This window comes from Pleurodeles waltl, chromosome 5 (genome assembly GCF_031143425.1).
Source record: "Pleurodeles waltl isolate 20211129_DDA chromosome 5, aPleWal1.hap1.20221129, whole genome shotgun sequence".
Lineage (NCBI taxonomy): Eukaryota > Metazoa > Chordata > Amphibia > Caudata > Salamandridae > Pleurodeles > Pleurodeles waltl.
In genome coordinates, this window is record NC_090444.1 from 350,641,392 (window position 1) to 350,668,295 (window position 26,904).

Below are 26,904 nucleotides of genomic sequence, written 5' to 3' on the forward strand. Positions count from 1 at the left end.
GTGCATGATGCCTTTATCCTGAGGAATAGCAGAATCCCAAATGTGATGGCCCAACTCCAGAGGCACGGGGTGTGACTAATAGGTGAGCCTTGGTTCCCACCCAGTGGAGGTTGGTGTATGGGTATGTTGTGGTCCCCAAGGGTGAGTGTGTGGCTAACAGTTGTCCCTCGATATTTGCAGGTGACTCTGGTTACCCCAACATCTCATGGCTACTGACCCCTGTGAGGAATGCAGGACAATTGCAGAGGAACGTTACAATGAGACATATGGGCGAACAAGAAGGATTATAGAAAGGACATTCTGCCTCCTGAAGGCCAGGTTTCAGTGCCTCCATCTAACAAGTGGATCCCTGTGCTACTCACCCAAGAATATCTGCCAGATTATCGTGGCATGCTGTATGTTGCACAACCTTGCCTTGTGATGCCATGTGCCTTTTCTGCAGGAGGAGGATGCTGGAGATGGCCATGTGGCAGCAGTGGACCCTGGGGACAGTGAAGATGAGACAGAGGATGAGGACAACAGAAGTGCAGGTATTCGTCAATACTTCCAATGAGACACAGGTAAGAGAGTGTTATTTCACATATAATTGACAGTTTGATGTGTGACAGGTGGACAGGTAGACAGAGTGGGACACAAGGGTGACAATCAGTGCAGTCTTTTTTTCCTGGCCGGGGTCTTGACAATAGTCTCTGGCTTCTGCCTGGATTGCAGGGAACGTTTGCAGGGTGGTTCTCCTTCTGAAGGGGTAGGGGTGCTGGTGGCCTGTTGGTCCTGTGGCGGGGCCTCATGGCCACTAGCAGCAGCAGAGGTGGAGAGCTGTTCAGTAGTCTGGCTAGTGTCAGGGGCCCGCTGGTGTGCCACACGTCCTCCCTCATACTGTTGGCCATGTCTGCCAGCACCTCTGCAGTGGAGACCAGAGTGGTGCTAATGGCCTTCAAGTCCTCCCTGATCCCCAGGTACTGTCCCTCTTGCAGCCGCATGTTCTCCTGCATCTTGTCCATGATCTGGCCCAGCATACCCTGGGAATGTTGGTATGCTCCCAGGATCGCAGTGAGTTCCTCCTGGAGGGTCAGCACCCTGGGCCTGTCCTCCCCCTGTCGCACAGCAGTCCTCCCAGCTTCCATGTTGCCCTGTGCCTCTGTCCTGTGTGCCCACTGCCACTGACCCCAAGTCCCTGATCGTCCTGTGTTTGTGGGGTGGCCTAGGGTCCCTGTAGTGGTTGACACACTGCTGATTGACATGTCCTGGGGACAGAGGTATGGGCCCGCTGGGTGGATTCGGATACCGCCAGTTTGTCACTGACCTTTGGCCTGGCAGACTTGTGTGTGTGGCTGTATGGGCTGGCAGACTGGTATGTGTGTGTCATAATATGGTTAGCAGATATCCGCCGCGGTATGTTGGCGGCAGTCGGCATGGCGGTAAGTGGGATTTACCGCCAATGTCATGATGAGGGCCTTAATATCTTTCTAACCACCCCGAGATAGCACACTTTGTGGACTTTGGTAAACAACTGCGAGGCAGAATGATTGATATGGATTCAGTAGCCCAAGAAGTATTTCGTCTTTCTGAGTGCCAACTGCTGTTAAAGCCAAAGGTTGAGTTCAGTAAACCACCCGAGTTTAAAGGCAGGCCGGCTGACTGTGTTTATTTGTGAGGAAAGGATAACGTCTACACAATGAGTGGCATTTGAGTGTCAATGTGATAGTTATTTCCCACAAGCTCTGCCCTACTTCTCACTTACTCTAATCTCTGACAGGAAGTGAAAGAAACATTTTGGAGGTAGAAACATTCTTGCCACTTCACTTTTTGTAGGTTGGCTGCTTCAGTATTTTGTGTAACCTACTTAAAAGCCAAATTAGGATGCAGGCTGGTGCGTCCCGGCATGAGCAATACCTAACTTCTTTCAGTCATACTCTGGACATTGGGCATTTTGCGGTAGTCGTTGGCATTTTACCTCACTGTTCTGACCATGTATGGTACCTGTAAATGAGAAAAGGAACATTGGACATCTATAACCTTTGTTTACAGAAGTGAGTGTATGTTGAGCGTAAGACAAGTAGTCACTTACACGTCCCTGTTTACTCTGGTGGGTGATACTAAATTCACAAGTAATGATTAATCACAAATAGGTGATAAACTCCTTAATTGGAGAGACTGTGCACCTTCTGGGAGCAGCACTGCCTTCTCCCACAATAGTCTTACAGAGGGCAGGTGGGGGGGCCATGCTGTTCCTGTCTCGCAGTTACAGTTGTGGGTGCGTCTCTGCACCCACAATAACCTGATGTATATGTCCAACCCAGAGTCTGCGCCCACAAACACTAGACAACCCCTATTTTTAAAGATTACAACAAAAAAATTGTTCAGCGAAAAACAGGAGATATAAATCAATCTTAGTTGATAAGTGCAGATAATTAGTGTAGGAAGTTGGCTCTGTATGTACTATTTCAAAGTAAGAAATAGTGTGCACAGAGTCCAAGGGTTCCCCTTAGAGTTAAGATAGTGGCAAAAGTAGATAATTCTAATGCTCAATTTTGTGGTAGTGTGGTTGAGCAGTAGGCTTATCAAAGGGTAGTGTTAAGCATTTGTTGTACACACACAGGCAGTAAATGAAGAACACACACTCAAAGACTTACTCCGGGCCAATAGGTTTTTATATTGAAAAATATATTTTCTTAGTTTATTTTAAGAACCACAGGTTCAAGATTTATAGTTAATACTTTAAATGTAAGGTACTTCACTTAGATACTTTAGGAACTTTGAATGAAAACAATATCATGTACATTCTTTGTAAAAATGGCAATAAGCTATTTTCAAAGTGGACACAGTGCAAAAATCAACAGTTCCTGGGGGAGGTAAGTAAAGGTTAGATTAGAAGGTAAGTAAAACACTTACAAGTCTCAGTCCTGGGGCATAGGCAGCCCACTGTTGGGGGTTCAAGGTAACCCCAAAGTTAACACACCAGCAGCTCAGGGCCGGTCAGGTGCAGAGGTCAAAGAGGTGCCCAAAACACATGTGCACCTATGGAGAACAGGGGTGCTCCGGTTCCAGTTTGCCAGAAGGTAAGTACCTGCGTTCTCGGGGGACAGACGAGGGGAGTTTTTTAGAGCACTGGGGGGGGACACAAGAAGGCACACAAAACACACCCTCAGCGGCACAGGGGTGGCTGGGTGCAGTGTGCAAATCAGGTGTCGGGTTTTGTATAGGTTTCAATGGAGGGACCCGGGGGTCACTCTAGCGCTGCAGGCAGGCACAGGGGGGGCTTCTCGGGAAAGCCACCACCTGGGCAAGGCAGAGGGTCGCCTGGGGGTCACACCTGCGTCGAAGTTCGGTCCCTTCAGGTCCTGAGGGCTGCAGGTGCAGTGTTGGTTCCAGGCGTCGGGTCCCTTGTTAAAGGCAGTTGCGGTCAGTGGGAGCCTCTGGATTCTCTCTGCAGGCGCCGCTGTGTGGGCTCAGGGGGGTCGTCTGGTTACTCACAGACTCGCAGTCACCAGGGAGTCCTCCCTGAGGTGTTGGTTTTCTGCAGGTCGAGCCGGGGGTGTCGAGTGCAGAGTCTCACGCTTCCGGCGGGAAACGTGAAGTCCTTGGGAGTTGCTTCTTTGTTGCAAAGAAGTAGCTGGTTTTGAACAGGGCCGCTGTTCACGGGAGTTTCTTGGTCCTGTAGTCCAGGGCAGTCCTCTGAGGCTTCAGACGTCGCTGGTCCCTGTCGGATGCGTTGCTGGAGCAGGTTTTCGAAGTTGGAGAAAGGCCGGTAGGGCTGGGGCCAAATCAGTTGTTGTCTTCCTCATTCTCTGCAGGCTTGTAGGTCAGCAGTCCTTCTTCTTTCTTCAGGTTGCAGGAATCTCATTTCCTGGGATCTGGGGAGCCCCTATATACTGAATTTAGGGTGTGTTTAGGTCTGGGAGGGCAGTAGCCAATGGCTACTGTCCTTGAGGGTGGCTACGCCCTCTTTGTGCCTCCTCCCTGTGGGGAGGGGGGCACTTTCCTAATCCTATAGGGGGAATCCTCCAAACTCAAGATGGAGGATTTCTCAAGGCAGGGGTCACATCAGCTCAGGACACCTTAGGGGCTGTCCTGACTGATGGGTGACTCCTCCTTGTTTTTCTCATTATCTCCTCCAGCCTTGCTGCCAAAAGTGGGGACAGTGGCCAGAGGGGCGGGCATCTCCACTAGCTGGGATGCCCTGGGGCGCTGTAACAAAAGGGGTGAGCCTTTGAGGCTCACCGCCAGGTGTTACAGTTCCTGAAGGGAAAAGGGGTGAGAAGCACCTCCACCCAGTATAGGCTTTGTTCCTGGCCACAGAGTGACAAAGGCACTCTCCCCATGTGGCCAGCAACATGTCTGGTGTGTGGCAGGCTGGCAGAGACTAGTCAGCCTACACTAAAAGTTGGGTAGGTATTCAGAGGGCATCTCTAAGATGCCCTCTGAGTGTATGTTACAATAAATTGCACACTGGCATCAGTGTGCATTTATTGTGCTTAGAAGTTTGATTCCAAACTTCTCAGTTTCCAGTGTAGCCATTATGGAACTGTGGAGTTCGTGTTTGACAAACTCCCAGACCATATACTCTTATGGCTACCCTGCACTTACAATGTCTAAGGTTTTGCTTAGACACTGTAGTGACATAGTGCTCATGCACATATGCCCTCACCTGTGGCATAGTGCACCCTGCCTTAGGGCTGTAAGGCCTGCTAGAGGGGTGACTTACCTATGCCACAGGCAGTGTGAGGTTGGCATGGCACTCTGAGGGGAGTGCCATGTCGACTTAGTCCCTAGGGTGGCATAGGACATGCTGCAGCCCTTAGAGACCTTCCCTAGCATCAGGGTCCTTGGTACCAGGGGTACCAGTTACAAGGGACTTACCTGAGTGCCTGGGTTGTGCCAATTGTGGAGACAAAGGTACAGTTTAGGGAAAGAATACTGGTGCTGGGGCCTGTTTAGCAGGGTCCCAGCACACTTTCAAATCATAACTTAGCATCAGCAAAGGCAAAAGGTTAGGGGGTGACCATGCCAAGGACGCATTTCCTTACAATTAGTTATTTTCTTTTATATGTGAGCTTAAGAAGGGCAGGAAGACGGAGATGAAGTGGGAAAAGACTCACAAGTACCAGATGCCATGAGGCACACTTTTCTGCAGTACAAGGCCAGCCTTTATTTTCTCTTGCTCTTTTTCCATTACCCCTCATGGTTTCTTATCTATTTCTAGTCTTTAGGTAAATTTGCGGGTCTTGATGACATTGGGGATGAGGTGAGAATATCATCAGTAGTAGTTAATAAAAGGTATTGATTTTGAAATTATCATCCAACCCATCCTGTCCTTTGTCACCCTTGCTTCACAGCTCCATTATCACCATCAGACAGAGGAGAATGGATAGTCTGCCCAAGACTTGCTTTGCTCCACTATACTTACCGTATTGAAATGTTGCATGACCACATCTGTCTCTGAGCCCATTTTATCTTTGTAGAGGTCCAGTTTTACATTGTCGAGGAACAATAGAACATCTGCAACATGGCTTATTGAGCAACAGACAGTAAATGTTTATAGCATTAAATAACCCTAGGTCAGCAATTGCATTTCAGGCCCCACCCAACGGTTCATACAATGTTTCCAGAATGTAATCTATGGTGTGAGCTTTGGACAATGCTGGACAAGGCTGTGCTCCTTGCAGAAAGTGCACAGCCTCTCCCATTAAGGAGTTTATCACCTAGTTTTGATTAACTTATTTATAGATGTCATTACCTGTGGCCCTAGTATCTCCCAGCAGAGTTAACAGGGACTTGTAAGTGACTTTGGACACTTATGTTTCTTTCTGATGCCAGGTCATTAGTGTTCAGTCGTATACAGTTGTATATACATGTTGAGTTATGAGTAATGTCTTAAGTTGCATATATCTAACCTGTTTCTTCTCCTCATAGTTCCCATAATAAATGTTTGTTGTTGCAGGAATAGTATTTCTGTAAGTAATTTTAGCTGTGATAACTTGTTGAATAGCACTTTATTTATTGTGCTAGGGCAGTTGTTTCACTCTTTTATTCACTTCTTAGTTCTGGTCACTTTCTTAACTGCTGTATGTGTGTTCTATACTCTCAATCTCATACCGACCTGTATCGCCCTGAGGTGGAAGTGTTTAATAATCTAATTGCCTTGTTAGGCACCTTGTTCCACTCATACGTTTCTGTTGGCAAATCTGAGGACAGAGAGCTCTCCCTTAACCAAGCATTCCCATAATGGGCCTGTGATGTTGGTTAGATTACTGGTCACTCTCTCCGTGACTGCTCACATGAAAGAAGTCTATAATGTTATGGAGTAACCTTTCTGCCCTGTGTTCTTTCTAGGTACTAGCAGAGCCAAATATGGAGTTGTCACAAGAGTCCAATGCGGCTGTGGAGAGCAATAGAATCATATTGTTCCCCCATCAGTTGTGATACCTTGTAAATGGAAATTCTCTTTTTTTTTTTTAGTTTTCTTGGAAATGTGCCTCCAACAATTCTGGAGTGCAAGTGTAACATGTATATTAATGCAAAGTCAGTACCAGTTACAAATTGTATGCCATGCCAACGTCATAATCGTTTGCATAAGATAATTCTTGCCACTTTATATACAAGTAATATGATGTGTGAAACATGTGCCCACTATCTTCTTTTCTTTGGACCTGTAGTTCTTCATGGTCTTGATTTGGAAAGTGAACATTGCATCTTTGAAAACCTTAATGGCCAAGTGACTTTAATACCATTGAATGAAGCCCAGTGTTCTGTAAATGGAATCCAGATTGTGGAGTCTGCAAACCTAAATCAAGGTATTTGGTCTCACAAATACATTTCTCATGCTGTTTGTCACTTTGAGTTACTATGGTCTTCAAGTGTAATATCTCAAATATCAGATTTGGTATCCGAAATTGTCACAATCCCAAATATAGTTCCTGGTTCTTTGCTTGGGACATGGGATACTACTTTGTTTCTTGTTTGTCTCTGGTATAACATGGAATTGGCTCCGCTGTTAAGTTTCCCCCCCAAAGATAGATTCAGATCTTTACACAGAAATGCACCATGACAGTGAAAATAAATGTAAATAAGTGTCTCATAACCTCTTCATTTGCCCTTTCCTGGTCTATTCTTTACTTCACAGAGGCTCTGCTTACCTCACACTGCAACACTGGATCTTATTTCTTACTTCCCCTCACTTCTGTTGGCATAAAACACAACTGCACACTAAACACTTTCTGTTAATTTATGTGCTGCCTTCATAAGGCATTGCCTTGCTCTAGGATCAGAGCCTTTCCTCGGACCTTGCAAGGCCCTTCAAAAAATGTTATTTTAATAATTTTCTCCCAGGCTTATGTGTGTGAGTGGAATATGGGTGACACAGAAGACAAAGAGAACAGTGGTCAGCTGGTATGTGATTGCCTGTCAGACATAATCATTACTGCAACAGAGTTTGCCCTGTGAGGCACTGCTTGATTAAAAAAAAATAGAATACATGGGGTTAAAGGGCTTAATGAAAAGCCAGCCCCCAACTCCCTCTTATTATAAAAAACGTGTTTGCTTGAAAATCTGTTTAAAACAAAACTTGTGCCTGAGCCCACCTAAAAGAAAAATATAGACAGAAAGTCCTTTCCATCTACCAGGCAAACTTATATATGCATCATTGGGTGTCTTTTCAACTCTGATATATATTAAAAGATGTCCTCTTTGCAGTATTCTCAGGGATTATCCTTAAATTTGTGCAGGAAGGATTTTATATTGTTCTTTCTGAGTGTGCTGTTTGATTCCTATAATTCACCATCCACGCCCTGAGGGAACTACAGGGAGAAGGTGTTCAGTCCACTAAGCATTGGCAATTCTTTTGCTTAAAGGCTTCTTGCTAAGACTCACGTTGCAAGTATTAGTTCCTCTTTGGGATCTCCCATTAGTCCTTACAGCTCTTCTGCCTTTCCCCTTTTGAATCACTAGAGGATTTTTTGGAAACATATAATTTGTCAGTTGAAGTGTTTTTCTAGAGAAACTTGCAAATGCTCAGAATTTGGGTGAGTTAGTATCCCCCTTACCTTAACATTTTTGAGGATTGAATTGCTTTAAACCAGGTCGATGATTTGCCATAAAAGTAATTTTTTTTGTGTCTGGATCAGAAGGTTATCCTGCCATTAATGTTTCCACATCATTCCACTGAGCCAATATACATTTTACTGGTTGGCTGTAGTAAGAAATGGTTGGATTTTCCTTTCAAGGTCAGATGTTCAAGGAATCTGGCATCCTGCGCTTTGATTTTGGTCCTCCAAGACGTGGTTTTAAAACACATCTACACTGGGTCGTTACGTGCGTTCAGTAATTTCCAGAGCATATAGCTGGCTAGGTTGTTGCTTCCTAGTATGATTCCGGCCTGTTCCATGAGAGGTATGGCTGCCTCTTGAACTGATCTTGGGGGTGCTCTGTATTGGATTTATAAATTAGCCACTTGGCCATGCATGTCCACATTGTTTCTCACTAGAAACTCACTGTGGCACAAGACTCAGAATGAGTGTTTTCCCAGAGTATTCCATTGAGTTCTTGTGCATAAATGCAAAAATGTTGGTATTTACCTCTCCAGGGGATGCTTTAATTGGAAATGCTGGTGTTGCATGTTATCTGCCTGGAATTAAGTTTTATCTTATGTATGAGATTGCGGGGAAAGTATGCAACTTGGGTACATCTTAGTGATGTCAGGAATGAGATGAGAAAAGGCATATGAGGAGTCATTGTTTTGAATTACTTATTGTGAGGGGAAAATCGAAGTAATGGAGTCTACCTGGAAGTAATCCAAACATAAAAATCTTATTTGGAGCAAGTGTTGTACTAAATAAAGTATCAGCTATTAATGACAATAGTGCAGTGGTCTCGTTTGGCGTTTTCTTTTTTTAGGTTCTTGTTTTAGAAGGGTAAAAATAATGGAACTGCTTTTCCTAATACTTTTGCAGGCCTGGAATTAAAAATACAGACCTGGCTGATTATTTAAAAAAAAAAAAAAAAAGCATTCAAGAGGCAATCTTAATTAAAAGAGATTTGGTTGTTTGCCAGAGTTATCTGAAAGCTAAACTGGAGTGGAGTGTCATCTATATACATATGTTAGCTACTCCCATGTGAATCCAGGATATTAACTAATGGATCAATGTAAGAAATCAATAGCGTACTGCTGCCATGGTGCTGTAAAATTCACCTGCGCATTCAGAATAATCCAATTTTCGAAGCAAGTACATTAACACTCTTAAGGGGGGTGTGGCTTGAAGCTCATGGAGTGAGCAGCCACGAGGAAGAGCTCCGGCCCGGGCCTTCCGTTCGTAGCCCATCCTGACTGCACTGCCAGTGTGAAAGCCCGGTATCTCCGAGCCCCAGGACCGAGAGAGCAGGGGGCCCTGATGTGCGGTCGAACCGCCTGCTTGGGAGCCAGAATTTGCCCCTCGGAGATCAAAGCGGCAATGCGCCGCCTGACTTTAAAGATTGCAGGTGCATTGCAGAGGCCTGTGGGACTCTCCTCCCCTCCTTGATCAATGGGGAGGGGAGGCGTGAAGGCCGGTCTGTCCTGGACTCCTCTTCCCACTTGTGGACTGCGGGAAGAGAGGGCGGGACATGAACCGAGGAGTGCCTGGCTGGACTCCGGGCCCCGGGCCGCTGCACCGGTTGGCTGCGCTTGTTGGTGGGCCGGGGCAGCTCTATTTGGCGGATACCGGCGGAGAAGGACGAAGACACAGCCCGAGCCTCTCATCCCCTCTTGGCCGCAGGATGGATAAAACAGGAAGCAAAAAAAAAATTATGAGCGACTCCGGCACGCAGTGGAGCTGCCCTGCATCCTTCCCTGCCGCAGTGCCACAGACCGGGGAGGATGAGGACTCGGCTGGGGGCCCTCGCTGGGAGACATAATGAAAGCAATTATGTTCTCCAGGGAAAACCTTTAATCAAAGATTGACTCAGCAGTGGACCTGGGGCTGGTCCGAGAGGATCAACGTCGCCTCATTGAGCGAGTGACGACTACAGAGCGAGCTTTGGAAGATCTTGGCCCTGAGTTGGCGGCAGCGGGAGATCGGATCACTAAACTGGAGAAACAAATAGAGACATTAGCGTCCCGCGCTGAAGATGCAGAAAACAGATCTAGGAGGAACAATATCCGAATAATAGGTCTTCCCGAAAGAATCAAGCAGCAAAACCTGCCTGAGTATCTGGAGTGCTAGATCTCTGAGTCTGTGGCGCCGGAGGGACTCTCGCTCTTCTTTACCCTTGAGAGGGCGCACAGAGTGCCCGCGTGGGTGTCCCCTCCGGGAGCCGCGCCGCGACCGGTGATAGCCCGCCTATTGCACTACAAAGATAGGGACCACATTCTGGCACAGGCTAGAAAGGCTGGAGAATTAAGAGTAGAAACTAACTTGATCCGTATCTTCCCTGACTTCTCTCGCGAAGTGCAAAGGCAGAGAGCAATGTACTTGGAGGTCAAGAAACAACTACGACAATTAAACATCCAATACGCTATGCTGTTCCCCTCCACGTTGAGAGTGGTGGACAGCCGAGGAGCACGATTCTTTCGCACACCTCAGGAAGCAAGGGACTGGCTGGAGGAGTGGGGGGACCCGACGGACATAGAGGCGCCCGAGGCCCCAGATCCCAAAGTAGACATCGAGGACCGAGGGGACCCAGGTGGAGGGGTGCAGCACCCACCTCTGAGGAGGTCCATGAAGAGAGACAGCGAGCCACGGCGGCTGTGGCCTCCTTCAGTCGAAGGAATAACAGTCCATGTTCCATAGGTACGATGAGGGAGACCGGGGATTCGGACTCGGACGTAGAATCAGCGAGCTCGGCGACTACGAGCCTGGAGCTGCCGGTGGTGACACCAGGGACTTCGGAGAGCATTATCTCATGGCCAGTGTCGGAAATCATACCAGAGCACAAAGCACCGAGGATACATAGCTCAAGAGGATTGCAGCAAGATATTGAAACCAACCTCGGGTCATGAGCTCTGAGCCTATTACGGCTGGAGCGCCCTTTTTGCCCACCTTTTGACTTTGGTTTGTAACAGTTTGGATGGGGAATTGTTTTGTCTCCTGTTCTGGGGAATGGGAGTTGGGGGGAGTTTTTGTTGTTTGGAAAGGGAACTGTTAAATGCCACGCCTGTAGAAGAATAGTGTCCCCTAAATGTGACGATCCGAGTCATCAGCTTGAACGGCAGAGGAGCGGGGTAGCTCAGCTGGGGAATATTTTTAATGGGTGATCCGGAAGGGTACAAAGTGATTTCATGGAATATAAGAGGGATGTAAAATATGACCAAACGCTACAAGGTATACTCCTATTTACGTAGAAGAGGGGTTCACATAGCTATGCTGCAGGAGACCCACATAACGGCAGCGGAAGGCGATGCGCTGCAGAGGCGAAGGAGAGGTCAACTATTCTACACAACCTACTCAGCTTACGCAAGAGGCACTTTGATTTGGGTAAGGGCGGGGGTCCCGTTCCAGGTAACCAGCACGCTGATGGATCCCGCTGGGCTCTTCGTTGTGGCCTCCGGCCGCCTGGGAGGGCAGGACATAGCGCTGATAAATGTATATACACCTAACATAGAGCAAAGCACGTTCCTTAACCAATTATCAAATACATTAGCACCTCACATGCTACACACAGCATTAATTGGGGGAGACTTTAACTGTGTGGCCAACCCTGGACTGGATAGATCCCACCCACAGCTGCGCGATTCCTCGGGGAACACGCTAGCTAAAAAATTCATAGAGGTGCAGACTGAGTGGCAACTGATAGATACCTGGAGAACTCTCAACCCAAATGCCGGAGAATATTCTTACTTCTCTGCAGTGCATGACCTGCATGTGCAGCTCGATACCTTTTTATGCACCCCAGAGGTGCACATGCAATCACGAGGAGTAGAATACTTGGGGGAAACTATATCTGATCACAACCCAGTCCTATTGCACCTATTATGGACGCAGGCCATTTCACGAATACCCACATGGTGACTCAAACCGGACTCACTAGAGGATCCTGCATTTCGCGAAAAGATCAGGGAGCACATTACTCATTACTTCGAGGATAATGAACCCACTGTTTCCTCACCCCAGACACTATGGGAAGCATTCAAGGTAGTAGTGCGCTGCCGTTGTATGGCGACATCTATGGGGATTAGGAAGAACTTATTGCGAGACATAGCTAAGAAAGATCTCCGGTCGTTGGAGAAACTGACTCCGGACCATCCGGATTTGCAGGAGGAGGAGCGTGAGGCCAGGGATAGGGTTGCAGACTACACAGAGACACTTCGGTGCTTCGATTATAAACAATTTATGGCGAGGTCGCATGCGGAAAGAGACAAGACAGGAGCGCTGCTGGCATGGCTGGCCAACCCTGCTAAACATGGATCCCCCATCACAGAGATCACTTCCCCCTTGGGAACTAAGCTTTACCAACAAACTGATATCAACTCTCACTTTCACGAATATTACACTACCCTATATGCCAGTACAACATGTGGGACAGGAGCTGAGATAAAGGATCTTCTGTTAGCGCTTCCACACCAGACCCTAAATGACTAGGAGCGAGTCTGGGAGGGGACATTGAGATTAGTTTAACCATTGCAGGACTTGCTCAGGGGAAAACCCCAGGCACAGGCGGCCTGCCCATTGAGTTTTACACCACATACGTATGGGAGCTCACCCCTAAGTTAATGCACCTGTATAATGAAGTACGAGCAACAGGACATCTTCTGAGCTCAACAAAAGAGGCTCTGATAATTCCGCTGCTTAAGCCGGCCAAACCGCCTGATGATAGCAGAGCTTATAGAGCCCTCTCTATGCTCAATTCGGATTATAAAATATTGAGCCGCATATTAGCAACGAGATTACTGCCCTATCTGACAAAGTTAGTCCACCCTGACCAGGCGCGGTTCATTCCCACTCGGAGTACTGCCCAGAATATAAGGCGGTTGCTTCATCTTAAGGATGCCGTTGCCCCATTGGAGCCCATGACGGCAGTGCTTGCAATAGACATAGAGAAGGCATTTGACAGCTTGGAGTGGGATTATCTATATGCGATCCTCGCCCACATGGGTTTGGGGGAAGGTTTCATTAGGTGGACAAAGTTGCTGTACATAGCCCCCAAAGCGAGGGTCAGAATGGAGACAATCATCTCTGAGCAATATTCGGTCGGCAGGGGCACTAGGCTGGGCTGCCCCCTATCGCCATTGCTGTTTGCCTTGGTGATGGAACCCTTGGCTGCCCAGGCTAGGGCCGCCGCCTGGTATCTGGGCTTGACCTGGGGCGATCAGCATCATGCAATTGCACTATACGCAGACGACTTACTCCTGTTCCTACAGGACATTGGCCCAGAGAGGGAGGGGGCCCAGGCTTTGTTGGCGTTGTTCGATCGGCTGACGGGCTTGAAGGTCAGTTGGTAGAAGTCATTCTTGTTCCCACTAACGGCGGGATGTGAACCGCCAACAGAACTGGGTGATGTGAAGTGGGAGACCTGTTGCATTTCATATCTGGCTGTCTGCGTGTATCACTCTCACTCAGACATATTTGACGGTAATATCGGAGGGCTCGCTTCCGCCCTCCGTGGCTGGGAGGATTGCACTTCTTAAGATGGTGGCACTGCCCCGGTCGTTGTACTGTTTTGCAGTTCTGCCACTATGGATACCGCTCATAATGTTCAGAGAGCTGGATACGATGATATGGGGGCGGAGCAGATGGATGGTGGCACTAACTACCTTGAAGAGACCTCGGGCAGAGGGGGGACTGGCGGTTCCTGACTTCGAGGCCTATTACCTTGCTGCCCAGCTGCAATGGCTGGTGCGTTGGGTGGCGGATCGCGGTACTGGGGAGGTAAGTGGGAGCTCGGAGGTTCCCCCACATCAGTACTGGCGGGAATCTTCTTTAACACCACGGGCGTGAGGTCTGCCCTGGCTCCTGAGGTTGCTGTTATCAGACGGTGCTGGGGACGCTGCCTTCGGAGGGCGGGACTGGCTGCGCCATACTCCCCTGACATACCAATGACCTGGCTTCGTTGGCTGTCCCGGGCCGGAGAATTGAGGGGGCTGATGACCTAGGCAAATGCAGGGGTACATGGATGAGGGACCTATACAAAGAGGGCAGCTTATTACCCTTTGAAGACTATCAAGAGGAATATGATCTCCCACGGGCCACTTCTTGCTGCACTGCGCGCTCACTCGCACCATTGGGAAGATCTGGGGGTCGGGTGCTGCTGCTGAGCCCCCTCCTCACAGTCTCAGCACCTACCTACTGACTTCAGAGGGTAATCATAAAGTGACCACTGGACTATACAGGGCCATTTGAGTGGGAGCATTGACCCCCTCTAGACGATCTGAGGAGAAAGTGGGAGATAGACCTAGGGACCTAGATAGCGGAAGGGGACTTGGATCGCATACTGGAGAGAACGCCAAAAGTATCCAGAAATGCCAGATGTCAGCTTATTCAATTCTACGTACTGCATAGGGCCTACCTCACTCCGCGGAGACTGCAAGACCACTTTGGTGTGATGGACGCCAGTTGCCCCCGCTGCTGAGCAGAGGCTGCGCACTTCCTCTACATGCTGTGGTGCTGCCCCGGTTGGGGATCTACTGGGACACAGCGGTGGCGGAAGTGGCGAACATCATAGAGACTGATATTGCGCGTACACCTACTCGATGCCTGCTGCATTGGTTCCCACACACCCCCAAAAATAGAACCACTAGCAGGTTTCAAGACCTTTGCATATATCCTAGCTAAAAGAGAGTTGACCAGGAACTGGAAAAGCCCGAATGGCCCCAACCCTCGGGTCTGGAGAAGGGAGCTCAAGAGGTACGCGAATAGTGAATGATCGGTGCTGTACACTGAGCTGAAGCGGGGAAGCGGCTCTCCCGAGATGAAGGAGGCCTGGGAGCAGATCACTATAGGGAGAGCACTTGGCTCCACAACGTGGGTGGAGCTGCACCAACCAATACACCTATTAGCTGACACCCACATATCTGTAGAAGAACGGTCGGAATAGACAGAGTAGAACCCCGAAGCACAAGACTCAGATACCACGCATGTCCCCTACAACCATATGGACACTACACAACACTGCTACTTAAGGCAAGTTCGAACGGGGGGAGTAGAAGTTAATTATAAGTTGAGTTTAACGATCCTTTACTTGTCATAGCACTGCAGCCATGAATAACCATGCCTATATTCCCTCTCTTACCTCATATAAACGAATCCTGTTATCACTGAGAGTGAAGAGAAACGCTCAGAATGCGTAACTGTTGATGTGTCATCAACATTTGCAGGATTGCACAATAACAAATAGAATAAGATAAGGCTATGTGAATTACGTGGCTGCTGATCCTCACTTTATGTAACATGGACCTATTAGCGTTTTTCTTTCCATTCTTATATGCATTTAAAGGAAGAGCTCATATTTTCAATAAAAATGTGTTTAAAAAAAAAAAAAGTACATGAACACTCTTAATGCATCAACTTGCATAACTTTGTCTCTCCAGCTTGCAAAAAAAAAATCTCCCCTTGAGGTCAGACAGCCCTTATATTTACATTAATAGGAATGCGCCCAACCCTCTGCCCAAGGGCCTATTTAATTTGCTCTTTAGTTGATGGCTTCTACTGCTCAGATATCATTAGATTATTTCGTTTTTTAGACAACCTGGCAATAGACCAGTATTGCCCTCTCCCTCTTTTCCAAGTATTCTTTTTCCTGAAGGGAACTTAACACTCACATAAATATAGGTGTATTGTTGACCAGATGATGCTTCCTTTGTGCCGCCCAGAAGGAACCCTCCCCATGTTTAGATTCCTGCCTATACAAAGGTAAAGCTTTTCTCCTTTGTTGCCTTTGTGTTGAACCACCGTTGCCATAATTAAATCAGATATATCTTAGTGCCTAAGTAAGAGAGATGGTACTCTATGTTGTATAAACAGGACATGTGCACAACACCTACACATTTGATGATTTTGTCTTCATACTTATTACCACCCTAACCTCCTTTTCATGCAGGACCTTCTGTGCCCTAGTTAACTTATATTGTGTCATTGATTCCCTCCTAACTTCTTCTTACAACGTAGATCTCATTTGTGAGACCGGCAAACCGCTTTTTATCCTAGTCCTTTTTAATGAGTTTAATTAAGAGCATTGGTAACTGAATCAGGTAAAGTCTGTTTAATTGCATCACTAATATGTTGGCCTGCTCTGTCTAGGTTTATGCATTGTGTGAATGTTATATTTTTGCTTCTCATCATGCATCAATGGGTATTTCACATTAAGGTGACCACATTCAGAGCCCTAGCCCCAACCTGTGAACTTGTTGTATCCTAAGATAAGAAGTAAAACAATATATTGTGCATGAAAAGGAAAATGTTCAAACCTTTCTCAGCCAACTGCTACCTCAGTCATGTAAACTCTTAAGTGTGCCAGATCTCTATCAGCCCATATGTTTCCCCTTTACTTTTTCTAATTTCTGTCCCTTCTGTGTGAGCCCCACTTCTAAATGAATGTGTCAAACATTCTTACTCTCTGAGGTACAGTCTTTAATCATGGTGCTCGGAATGTGTCCACTCCTTCAGTGTATGCTGTCTTTGCAAATAAAGAGCTTTCTCATTCAGGCTCCTCAACCTGCTATACTCCTCGCTTTCCCTTCAAAGGCAAATAACATTAACTCTTCAGATGTTGTTGGCTCTATGACTTTCACTTATTTTAATAATTCTTTATTCAATTTTTAATTTATTTACAATGTTACATCACATAAATGTTGAGGAATAAATTAAAAATATAGAAAACAAATAAGTAAGCAATCAGTCAATGGAAGATACTCCACATTAAATAAGGTATTAAAATATATTTAGCTTTCTGATAACTAACCAATGTAATGCCAGAGAGAGACGAGAGTTTTGAAGGAATAAAGTGGGAACAACAATAAACGTTGTGAATAGTAGAAACATGAGCATGGGTCTCTTTGCAAAAATGTAAAAGGAAGAAATAAAGAAGTAATGAAACTTAGGTCTTTCAAATACTCTCTACTGAAAACACATTTACACATTAATACTTCAACTCTTTTCCCATTGAGGATTTCGCTTTGTCATACGGTCATTCACTCACTCACATTAAACCTGGGTTCTTAAATGCATTATGTCTGCATGTAATTGCAGAGGACTAGTTGTTGTGAAGTATGTAAGGGGAAATGTAGGTTTTGTGAGCATGTAGGATAATTTTGGCAATTCATCTTTGTCTTCGAGTAGACTGCCAAGTGGAAGGAATCCCCTCCCACCAAGCATTCTGAAGTGACCTGGGCTGTAATACAAGATTAGATATTGACTAGTAGTTAAGTGGGCTCTTCAAATCTTGCCCTGTCTCTTAGGAGAAATGTAAAATCGTGAGTCCCAATCTGATATAAGGTTGAGTGTCTAATAGACAGTGTGCTGGTAGGAACAGTAGTCATGTTGCATTTCACGCCTAGAGTTTACTAGGTTACTCCTGTTTGACTTCTTGTACCCTATTCCCCTGCCCTGTGTTCAGAGGTTCATCAGGAACAACCAAATCTAAGTCATCATAGAGTCGCCGGATTGTGCCAGGAGAGTACGGTACCCTGAACATCTGGGCTTGAGCGTTTATCCTCCAATCAGGCTGCCACTTTGGAAAGACCTTCTATCACATGCACCTCTGTCTGTGGAGATTGAGTGATGAAAGTTAATCTTCTTTGACCTTCTCCCAAGTTTGTCAATGTTATCCTAGCAGCCAGATTCCCTTCCATGAAATCTGTGTATGCAGGTGAGGTTTGGTATCTGCAAATTAAAACTGTTGCTGGCAAATCTGTCAGATGTGTTGTTGTTTGCTTTATTTTTGGCCCAGCAAGGTTTGGCTCAGAACGCAGTTAAAATGTATCTGTCGGTCCTCTCAGCTTTTTACATTTACCAGCCCAACCTCTGGGCACTCAAATCACTGGTTGTGGTGAAAGGTTTACAACATATGTTTCTACATAAGCACTTTGTGATGCCACAGTGGGACTTAAATCTGTTTCTTACGTGTCTGATGTCTTCCTCTTTTAAACCAATGAACAGTTGTCCACTGCAGCAGCTCACCTTAAAAACTGACTCCCTGGTTGTGATACCATCGTCATGCTGAGTGAGTAAACTTCAGGCACTTTTGGTCCACTCTATACCACCTTTTTTCTGGACAGATTGATGTGTAGGACTCAAGCTGCGTTCCTACTGAAGGTATTGACGCCTTTACATGTTGGACAATCCTTCACCCTCTACCTTTGCTCTGCCTCATCCCACAACAAAAAAAGAGATACTCCGTCATTTGGACCACAAGAGGGTAACCAGCTTTGATTGATTGATTGCACCAAGGAACATTGGGTGGAGGATCAGCTCTTTGTGGTGTTCTTTGGGGCAAAGAAGGGCAAGACAGTGCAGAAATGGAGCATCTCTCAATGAATAATCTTCTGCATTAACGTCTTCTACACACTGGCTCAGAAGCAGCCTCCAGAAGGTCTAAGAGCTCAGTCCAACAGGACCAAGAATGCTACCACTGTGTTGGCACATGGAGTGGCTGTCCTGGATATCTATCAGGCAGTTAACTGTGCATCAGTGCACACATTCACAGAGCACTACTTCTTCAGCAGCCAGGTTTGTTGAGATAGGCATGTTGCCTGCTTGGTCTTCCAAAACATTTTAGTCTGAACCATTCCACAGACCCACTGCCCTGCTTTGGTAAATGTTCATGCGAGAAAAGTGTTTGGTTAGAAGTATCTATCAGTAGAAAAAGTTACTTATCTTCAATAACACTCTTTCTGCTGGATACTCTATTTAATTACAGATATCTCACTGCCTTCTCACCTGGACATCCTGTAGTATGGTCTCTTCCAGCTAAAAAGTTGCCACTTTAGGAATCTGCAAAAACAAATGATGATGGATGGAATGCAGAACAAATCAAACATTCACCTCCAGTCACAGATCTGGGTTTAATTTACCATTTCTTTTGCTAGCCATGCCATTCCAGTTTGGCCCCAGCCATATGCAAATCAGTCCCGATCCTGTTTCCCATGAGAACAGTCAGCCTGAACTGCACAAAAGTCCTTTTGATTTGCTGATATGCTCCACACGTGAGGGCGCGGTTGAGTTAATGAAAGCAACTAATGTCAGCATGCATGGGTGGCATTTATGTGACTCAGTTTGTCACTTCTGGAGCAGAGTGGCATTGATGGAGACTCCCACCACTCCAGCAACCAAGCACTCAGAAGTGCTGTTTTTGAGTTTCCCGATTCAGTCTGGTGCCTGTGGATATTCACAAGCTGAGGAACCTATGTTTAGAGTATCCAACGGAAAGGAAGGGAAGTGACTCCTTTGTCTGGACTATCTGCAGTGTTGTTTAACAGGGCAAATCTGTGTGCTTTTTACCATTATATCAATACTCTTGCTCAGAGTGGCCCCTATAGACACCCAGTGCTCCCTTAAGATGTGGCAGTGACATAAGATATGTAGCAAATCACACTCTGGTACTTTACATCTCCAACATGCTGAACTATCTAGTAAGCCACCTGCGACTAACTCCTGAGGGGACCAGTGCCAATTTCGAAGGATTTTAAAATAGTAGAATTTCAGTCTGGCCTCTCTAATACATTTGTTATGCTCTTTCATGATGTTGACCCAGTCATTATTAGTGTACTCATGATGCAGTTTAATTTGCAAATCCACCTTGAGTTGGGATTCCGGGGGTTTAGATCATAGGTGTCCCACCAGTGTTTTGTAGACCTTACATAACTCCTCTATAATGCCCCCCAAAAGTGAAAGAATTTAATATGGAGGTTACCCACAGCTTGTAGGGGTAGGTCATCCGCTAGTGACGCTATGTTTAGTTGAATGTACTTACATTTTTGTGAGGAAGTTATTTTGAATTCTGTTTGGAACTAGTAAGATTTCAGAACCCGATCTATCATTAACAGGTCACATTTTTTTGTATCCCCACTTATTTCTGTGTTTTCCATTAGATGTGTCACCTATCACTGATAATCCCAGAGTTATGTTTGTGGATTTTGGAATCACTACAAATTCATTTGTGGAATGACAGCTGTGTTCTCACCATAGTCTGAACTATGGGGTTTGTAGACACCTAGGTTTCCATATTAGAAGTGTAGAGGAGCTCTGTTCCCGACCCACCTTTTAGTGACGATACCAAGGATGGTGTTTCCCTGACTCACTGCATCATGGGAATGTTATTTGTGGCTGCTTTAGTAATCAATAGATTTAGATTGTATTCCACCATCTTTTCAAAACTCCATTTACATTTTTCCAATGTATTTCAATATTTCTGTCTTCCTAAGGAAGCAATAACCTCTAACATATGCTGGTGTTTTGACGCAGGACATAGGAAGGGCCTTGCTTTATCCAAGTTCACTCAGTAACCTGAATTGTGGGAGAAATCCTCTGATAGTCATAAGGGCTAGTAAATAGGTTTCTAGCTTTGACAGTGAACTCAGTGTATTGTTTTAATTTAAAAAAAAGTATTTTGGTGACCTGGCAGCAGTGTAGATCCTTAGTTTTTAACTGTTTTGGCAGATGTACGGAGCCAACTGTTCCAACACTAATAGGAAAAGAAAGGGCTACAGTGGGCAACCCTGTCACGTCCCATGTTAAATATGAAAAAGGTCTGACAAGAAGCTGCCTCAGTTAACTTGTGGCGTAGGAGCCTCATAGAGCCACTTCACCTAGTTGATAAAGACTGTGCCCAATCCGACATGTAGTTGCATTTTATTCTATTGAATGCCTTCTGGTTGTCACAAGAGGACCAAAATCTGAGCTTTGGCATCCTCATTGTTCCCCAAGAGGTGGGCAAGCTTTCGCATAAGGTTGTACGAGGGCCTGTCCTGGATGATCAACACTTGAGTATGATCATCCAATTGGGGGGGGGGGGTAGCTTTTTGAGCTACTCAGCAACAACTTATGGCCAGGTTCTGAAGTCGACGTACAGCAAGGTAATTGGGCAGTAACTACTGCATGGTAAATGGTCCCTACCTGGCCTTTGGAAGCACTACAAACCACACCTTGTTGGATAGGTATGGTATGGAACCATTTGTTCAGCTTATTTGTGGGAATCACAAACTCCATCAATAATGTCCTCTTTGCACCATTTGTAACATTTGCCTGTAAAGCTGTCTTCCGCAAGCTCATCATTCTAGAGTTGGCCGGAAGAGCTTTTTGCTGTTTCTTCCTCCGTGATCTCTCCAGTTACCAATGATTTACCATCCACATTCGTTTCAGACAGTTGTAGATTTGGGAGGAATCTATCTTCTTCCAGAACTTCTCGCACAGATTCCAGGCTGTACAGTTTTGTGTAGTAGGATGTCTAGTTTCCTGTTACATCTTGTGGTACGTTCACAATGTGTCATTTGTTATTAGGTATGTCTGGAATAGCTGCTGCCACCTCCCTCTGGTTAAGCTGGGCACCTACCAATCATTCCACCTTCTTGTCCTGTTCATAGTGATGGGCTCTAAGTCTATAAAGGAAGTATTCAACCTGTGGTGTATAGAGGAGAGAAAGGGAATTTTCCTCCTTCCTTCTGTTGTCAACCAAGGGAGATGCCCTGTATGCCCGATTAGTATTCTAATGTCTTTCTAGTTGTACCTGTTCTTCCTTTATCCGTTTGTTTTCCAGTGCAGAATCTTTCACTTCATGATCTGCCCTCAGCCTCTGGCTTTGCTGGCAGTCAATGGGATTTGTGCTGACTGAGAATAGCCCTTATAATCCACTAGGTAAGTGTAGTCATCTTTTTCCTCTGGTTAGTTGTAGTGGGGTGTGTTTAGTCTTAATGGTTTTCTTTGAAGACTTTATAGGCCCTAATCAATCTGAATATGGACAGGCTTTTATCCGACAAAGACTTTTCCAGTGTTTCACAAGGTGACACAAGTGGTGTCACAGGCTAGGTTGACAGTCAGTCTTGGATTTGGTACAGTACCCACAGGAAAGGAAAGTAAATTCCTTATCGCTAGAGTTGTGAAAGCCCTAGATGTCCAGAAGGCCACAGCTCCATTGAAATCTCAAAGCACTGCCCTGTCATTGTTAAGAGTATCTAAGGAGCCAGTTCTGTCTAGAATAGCACCCAGTGCTAAATTCCAGCCTTCCACAATAACTTCATACAATGCACCAAGTTTAGTTATTACCCTGACTAGCTTAGAGAGAAAATTAGTGGGAGTGCAGAATTTAAGCCATAAACTGAGCCTACTCAGATCACTCGTGCTTAGTTGGCGATTGATGAAAATGTATCTGCCACTGTCATCTGACCAGAATTTCAAGGACGTGAAGGGTAATAATTTTCGGACTTATATAGCCACTTAAGACATGTTATGGCAGCTGAAGATGGTGAAGCCTGGCTGACGAGGGTAACTGGCAGCTGAAGAAGTCCTGTTTCAATTTTCAGTTTCCACTTGTGATATGTAGGTTTGCTTAAGTAATGCAATGTTAGCCAGTTTAGACAGCAGATATGACAAAATCTTTTGCCTCTTCGCACAGTTCCATGGGCTGTTTACGTTAAATGAGACACTTATTAGCGGTGTGCCTGTCTCAGCAGGTCGGTCTGTATATGTCACATACAATGCAGCAAGGGCACTCAGAACAGCTGTTGTACCTTCGTACGCGAGTGGAGATTGCGGGTCAAGAGAAAATGGAAGAGGCGAAAGCAGAGTGAGCTATGAGTTAGAGGGTCGAGGGGTAGAGTTGTCTCAGTAGACAAGGAGTATTTTAGTGTCTTGAATTAGGTATATTAGTATGGATGTATCCAGTAATCACTATGCATTGGGGATGTACGCAAAGATTTCTCAATAAATAAGAGTTTCCTTCAGTGTTGTCAGGATGTGTAATGATCTAAACTTTCTTCTGGGAACTGTCCTGTTGTGCTTACAATATACTCCTGGGGAAATGACCACTCTTGTGTGTAATTAGGTAAGTAACAGTAGCAGTAACCCCTTTTATCTGGGGAGGGCAGAGTCAATGGATAGAATGGTCAATCACAGAGGGTGTGATTCATCTATGTAAGTTGGGGGAGTAGCGGGGGTAGGGCTAGGGGTGCGAGTACTTACCCCAATATAGTGTGTAATGTCTCTGGCCCCCTCTAACTGTATTTATCATGTAGTGAGGGTTGTTTCATCTTTGCTGGTGAGAGCACTCATACTTTCCCCCAATCTGCCACCCCTCCAGCCCCAGCCCCAGTCTCAGCACACATGCATTCCCCCATCCTTTCCTCTGCTCACCACAGACCCAATCAAAGCAATAACCTTACAGTGTAAGAATCTGAGATAGGGAATGAGGGAGGACAAGATAGGGCAGGGAAGGAAGAAGAGAAATAATAGGAGAACACTCAATACGTATGTCAAATCTGGGTCAACAATAGGCTCATAGAAGGTGTAGATGGTGATGAAAAGTTGTCACACAGTACCGCAACAACAACAGTCTGACGGGTGGGAAAACAGTCCAGAATGTACTCTCCCACCCATCTGAGTTGCAGGTTAGGCCTTGTTTTCAGTCACCTCTGGCTTCTTGGTTTTTAGGGTAACCTGGACTTGTCCCAGTCTCTGATGATTTCTTCCACAGTTCTGAACAATCTGAACCTCTCATGTGATGTGTTGAAGGAATGATTCTGTCACCTCCCTGGAAGTAATCTCTCCTGTTGTAGCATCTATTGCATGTCCGTGGGCACTATGTCCAGACTACATAGAAACATGACTAATTCTTCCAGTTCTGTAAAAACTCTAGATTTTCCATCCATTGTAATCCACAACTTGGAGGGTTCTATCAGGCCATACTTGATGCCCATATCTGCAACTTGAGTCTCATGGGCTTAAAAACCTGCTTTCAAGCATTAGTTTCAGAATTAGTCTGCTGAAATTTGAATTTTGTGCCCTTCCAATTCAAATTGGTCACATTTCAGCACCTGTCTTGCTTGCTTATGCCACAAGTAGCACAGTATTATCAATCTAGGACGCACAAGTCTTTCCTATCCTGTGCCCTTGGGTTTATTATGTGGGCCCTTTGCAGTTCGAGCAGGGGTTGTAGGTTAAGTTTAGCAGTCAAGGTAGCATGTGTACGAGAAAAAATGTCAAATCATTGTTGACCATGCTTTCTGGCATTCCAAAGAAGCCAGCATTATCCCGCCTGGACGGTTCTCTACTTCAACCAGCTTCTGCTTTAGGTGTCACATGTCTGGACTCTAGCTCTCCAACTAAATCAGATGATCTTCTGCAGCAGCCGTTCTCTATTCACCCCTCTCTAGTCTACATTTGAAGACAATCATGTCAGGCTAATACATTTAATTTTGGTTGTTCAATCAGAAATGTTGGTGTACATGGAACCCACTGAAATACCTAATGATGAGATCTCTTTGAGAATGGCTTCTGAAGGTATGTCCAACTATTTTGACACTGTACTAGTGGATTAGCATTCTCTCCACTTTGGTGAAGAAAAGCTGTGTGGTGGATTTTCCATCATGTTGTTATTGAGGCCAGTCTGTAAGATCGGCATCAGATTGTAGGTGATATATTGTCTTATTGAAGGCAGTTGTTGGTGCTTGATGAGTCATCACTTGCACCTGGCCTGTATGTTTGTTTCAATAAGTACCCTCAGGCCACCATCTTGTGGATGCCAGCCACTTTGTGTGTACTGCCAAGTGTTCTAAATGCTTGTAGTAGCCGAAGTGCAAGAGGCCGGGGTCTCAGCCTGATGCATTAGACTGTAGTCATGGTAACCCACAGGGAAGGTGTACATAGCGTATTAATTTAGCGCTTGACACAGAGTGCCATAGAGAACACCATACAAATGGGCCCCAATCTGTACAGCCCTTAGACAGGGTAGAGGGTCAGTCCTGGACACTTGAGCATGCCCACCATATACACCCCCAAGTTGGCAGTCAGCTTAGCAGTCTGGTGCACACGTATACTCACTCCCCCTAACTTGCATGTACAACAGAGTAAGTGTGAAGAGGTTACAAATAGTATGCTGACAGATAATAGAAATCTAGATAGTCAAACAGGACTGTTCAGGATTGGCGGGTCCAAACCAGGAAGCCCGAGCTCCATCGACACTGGGGTAATTCCACCCTTGAGTCTGAGTAAGTGCTGCAGTTGAAGCTAGCAATCCCTGTCGATATGTCTTCAGGTAGCAAGCGGACATACAGTGCCAGTGCAAGTGGCAGTTTGTAACACCCATATGCTAGTCTTAGAAGGGGAAGCCTGCCAAGTACAACTCCTGTCTTTGCCAGCCATGCCATTTCCTTCGCCCTGGAGCTTACAGTTTCATATTTCATGGCCTCTCTGCTTTACATCGGTGGCTGCACTCTCGCTCCCAGCTGCATCGTGAGCCACAGTGCCTCTCGCTGGAGTGTGCACTGTGCTGCGCCGATCTCACTCTGGCCTGACTCAGCTGCTCCTTGTACAGATTCTCATCCTCTTCCGTCTAGTACATTGTAGGGCCGAACCCACGGCAACAGCCCTGGGCCTCCAGTCAGAGACTAATGCACTTCCCATGCTGTGTTGTGTTGGGGCTTGTTAGGGAAGATATGTTCTTCTCCCAGCACTGCTTTAATGGTAAATTCAAGCCTTGTCACTCCTATTCCTTCTAGGGACTCTCAGGCAGTGCTCCACAGCTAATGGAAGTTGCACTTTAAAGGTTGCACGGAGCTTTATTCCTGGAGGAATAATGGAGCTTCAGCCTACGGCGACCATCTTGTTTGGCGGCCTATCACTATCGCTTAGACTTTTTTAATCTCATGCGGACATCCTCATTGTTCCAGTTGGAAAGCATTTGGCTCACAAAAGCAGCACAATAAAGCCTTCTCTAACTTTTTAAGTCCTCCATACAAGCCCCAGACATGGCCAAAACCATCCTTCTACAAAAAGTCCTGTCTACCTCCAGTGCTCTACTCTGATTTCTCCACTTCACTCACATGGTGTGAAACTGTGCCCAACTTATCCTGAAGGAGTCTAGATCCCACTTAGTGTTTGATTCTTTACCCAAAAATGTCAACTTGGGGGCTGGTTCTATGATCATTTTAGGGGCAGACACACCTCAGTTTCATTTGCTTTACTGTTGGTGAAACTGATGCCCAGGCTTTTCTCATCCGACATATGACCCTGGAAAAGGTGGTGGCACTGCCATCCACAAACACGCCTTCCCTTCTACTCTGCAGAGAGTCAACGCGGATTGAGGCTTTCAGCAAGGGAGCATTTTCATCTACCAATTTAGCCCGATGGTCTCTGAATGCTGTCTGCCGAGTGGGACCTTATACACATAACCTTTGGCACATGGCCAGCAAGTTCTTGCTGGCTGTCCCTAAACTATTCAGGAAAACCTTTGCCTGAATGATTCAGTATAGATAAGATACTGTCAAATCCGTACTATTGACCAACCTTGACACAACGTACTGTGTGAGGTGTGCCAAGGGCAAATGTTTTCTGCTCCAGGATCATGCCTGGATGCGTATCTCGATTTTTAAGTGATGTCAAGGTGTCCCTATAACACATGATCTTTCATGGATTTAGGTTCTTCAGAGAAAAAGCCGACTCAGCTATGTTACAAGCCTGCTGCCTGGATTTGCTCTGACTGACCTCTCAGTTTCACCAGCAGCACAGAATATTTAGAGGCTAGTTGTGGTGTCAACAGCAGCAGCCCTCACAGCTGATTGAGTCATTTGGCATCACTTACGTGCATGGGTGATGGATTAGTTTGCATACACCACCAAGGGCATCATTCTTTCACCTCAATCACACCTACTGCATAAGCTTCAGAGTCTCTCGAATTCCCCTTTCCATGACCACACACAGCCAATATGGGTTCAGGATTTGATTTTTCTAACTTGGATGGAAATCTCTTGCTTTAGATCAGTGGTTGCTGCAAAACATTTAAAAAGATTGC

The 26,904-nt window shown here is 45.9% G+C and overlaps 1 protein-coding gene across 2 annotated transcripts in view; it reads left to right on the forward strand.

Annotated features, from left to right (window-relative positions):
• KIF16B (kinesin family member 16B) overlaps nt 1-26,904 on the forward strand; it is a 1,953,564-nt gene that overhangs the window by 699,233 nt on the left and 1,227,427 nt on the right. For both annotated transcript variants that reach the window (XM_069234094.1, XM_069234093.1), the window contains exon 15: nt 6,657-6,794. In XM_069234094.1, the coding sequence (XP_069090195.1) occupies nt 6,657-6,794 (138 nt within the window). The remainder of the gene's footprint in view (nt 1-6,656; nt 6,795-26,904) is intronic.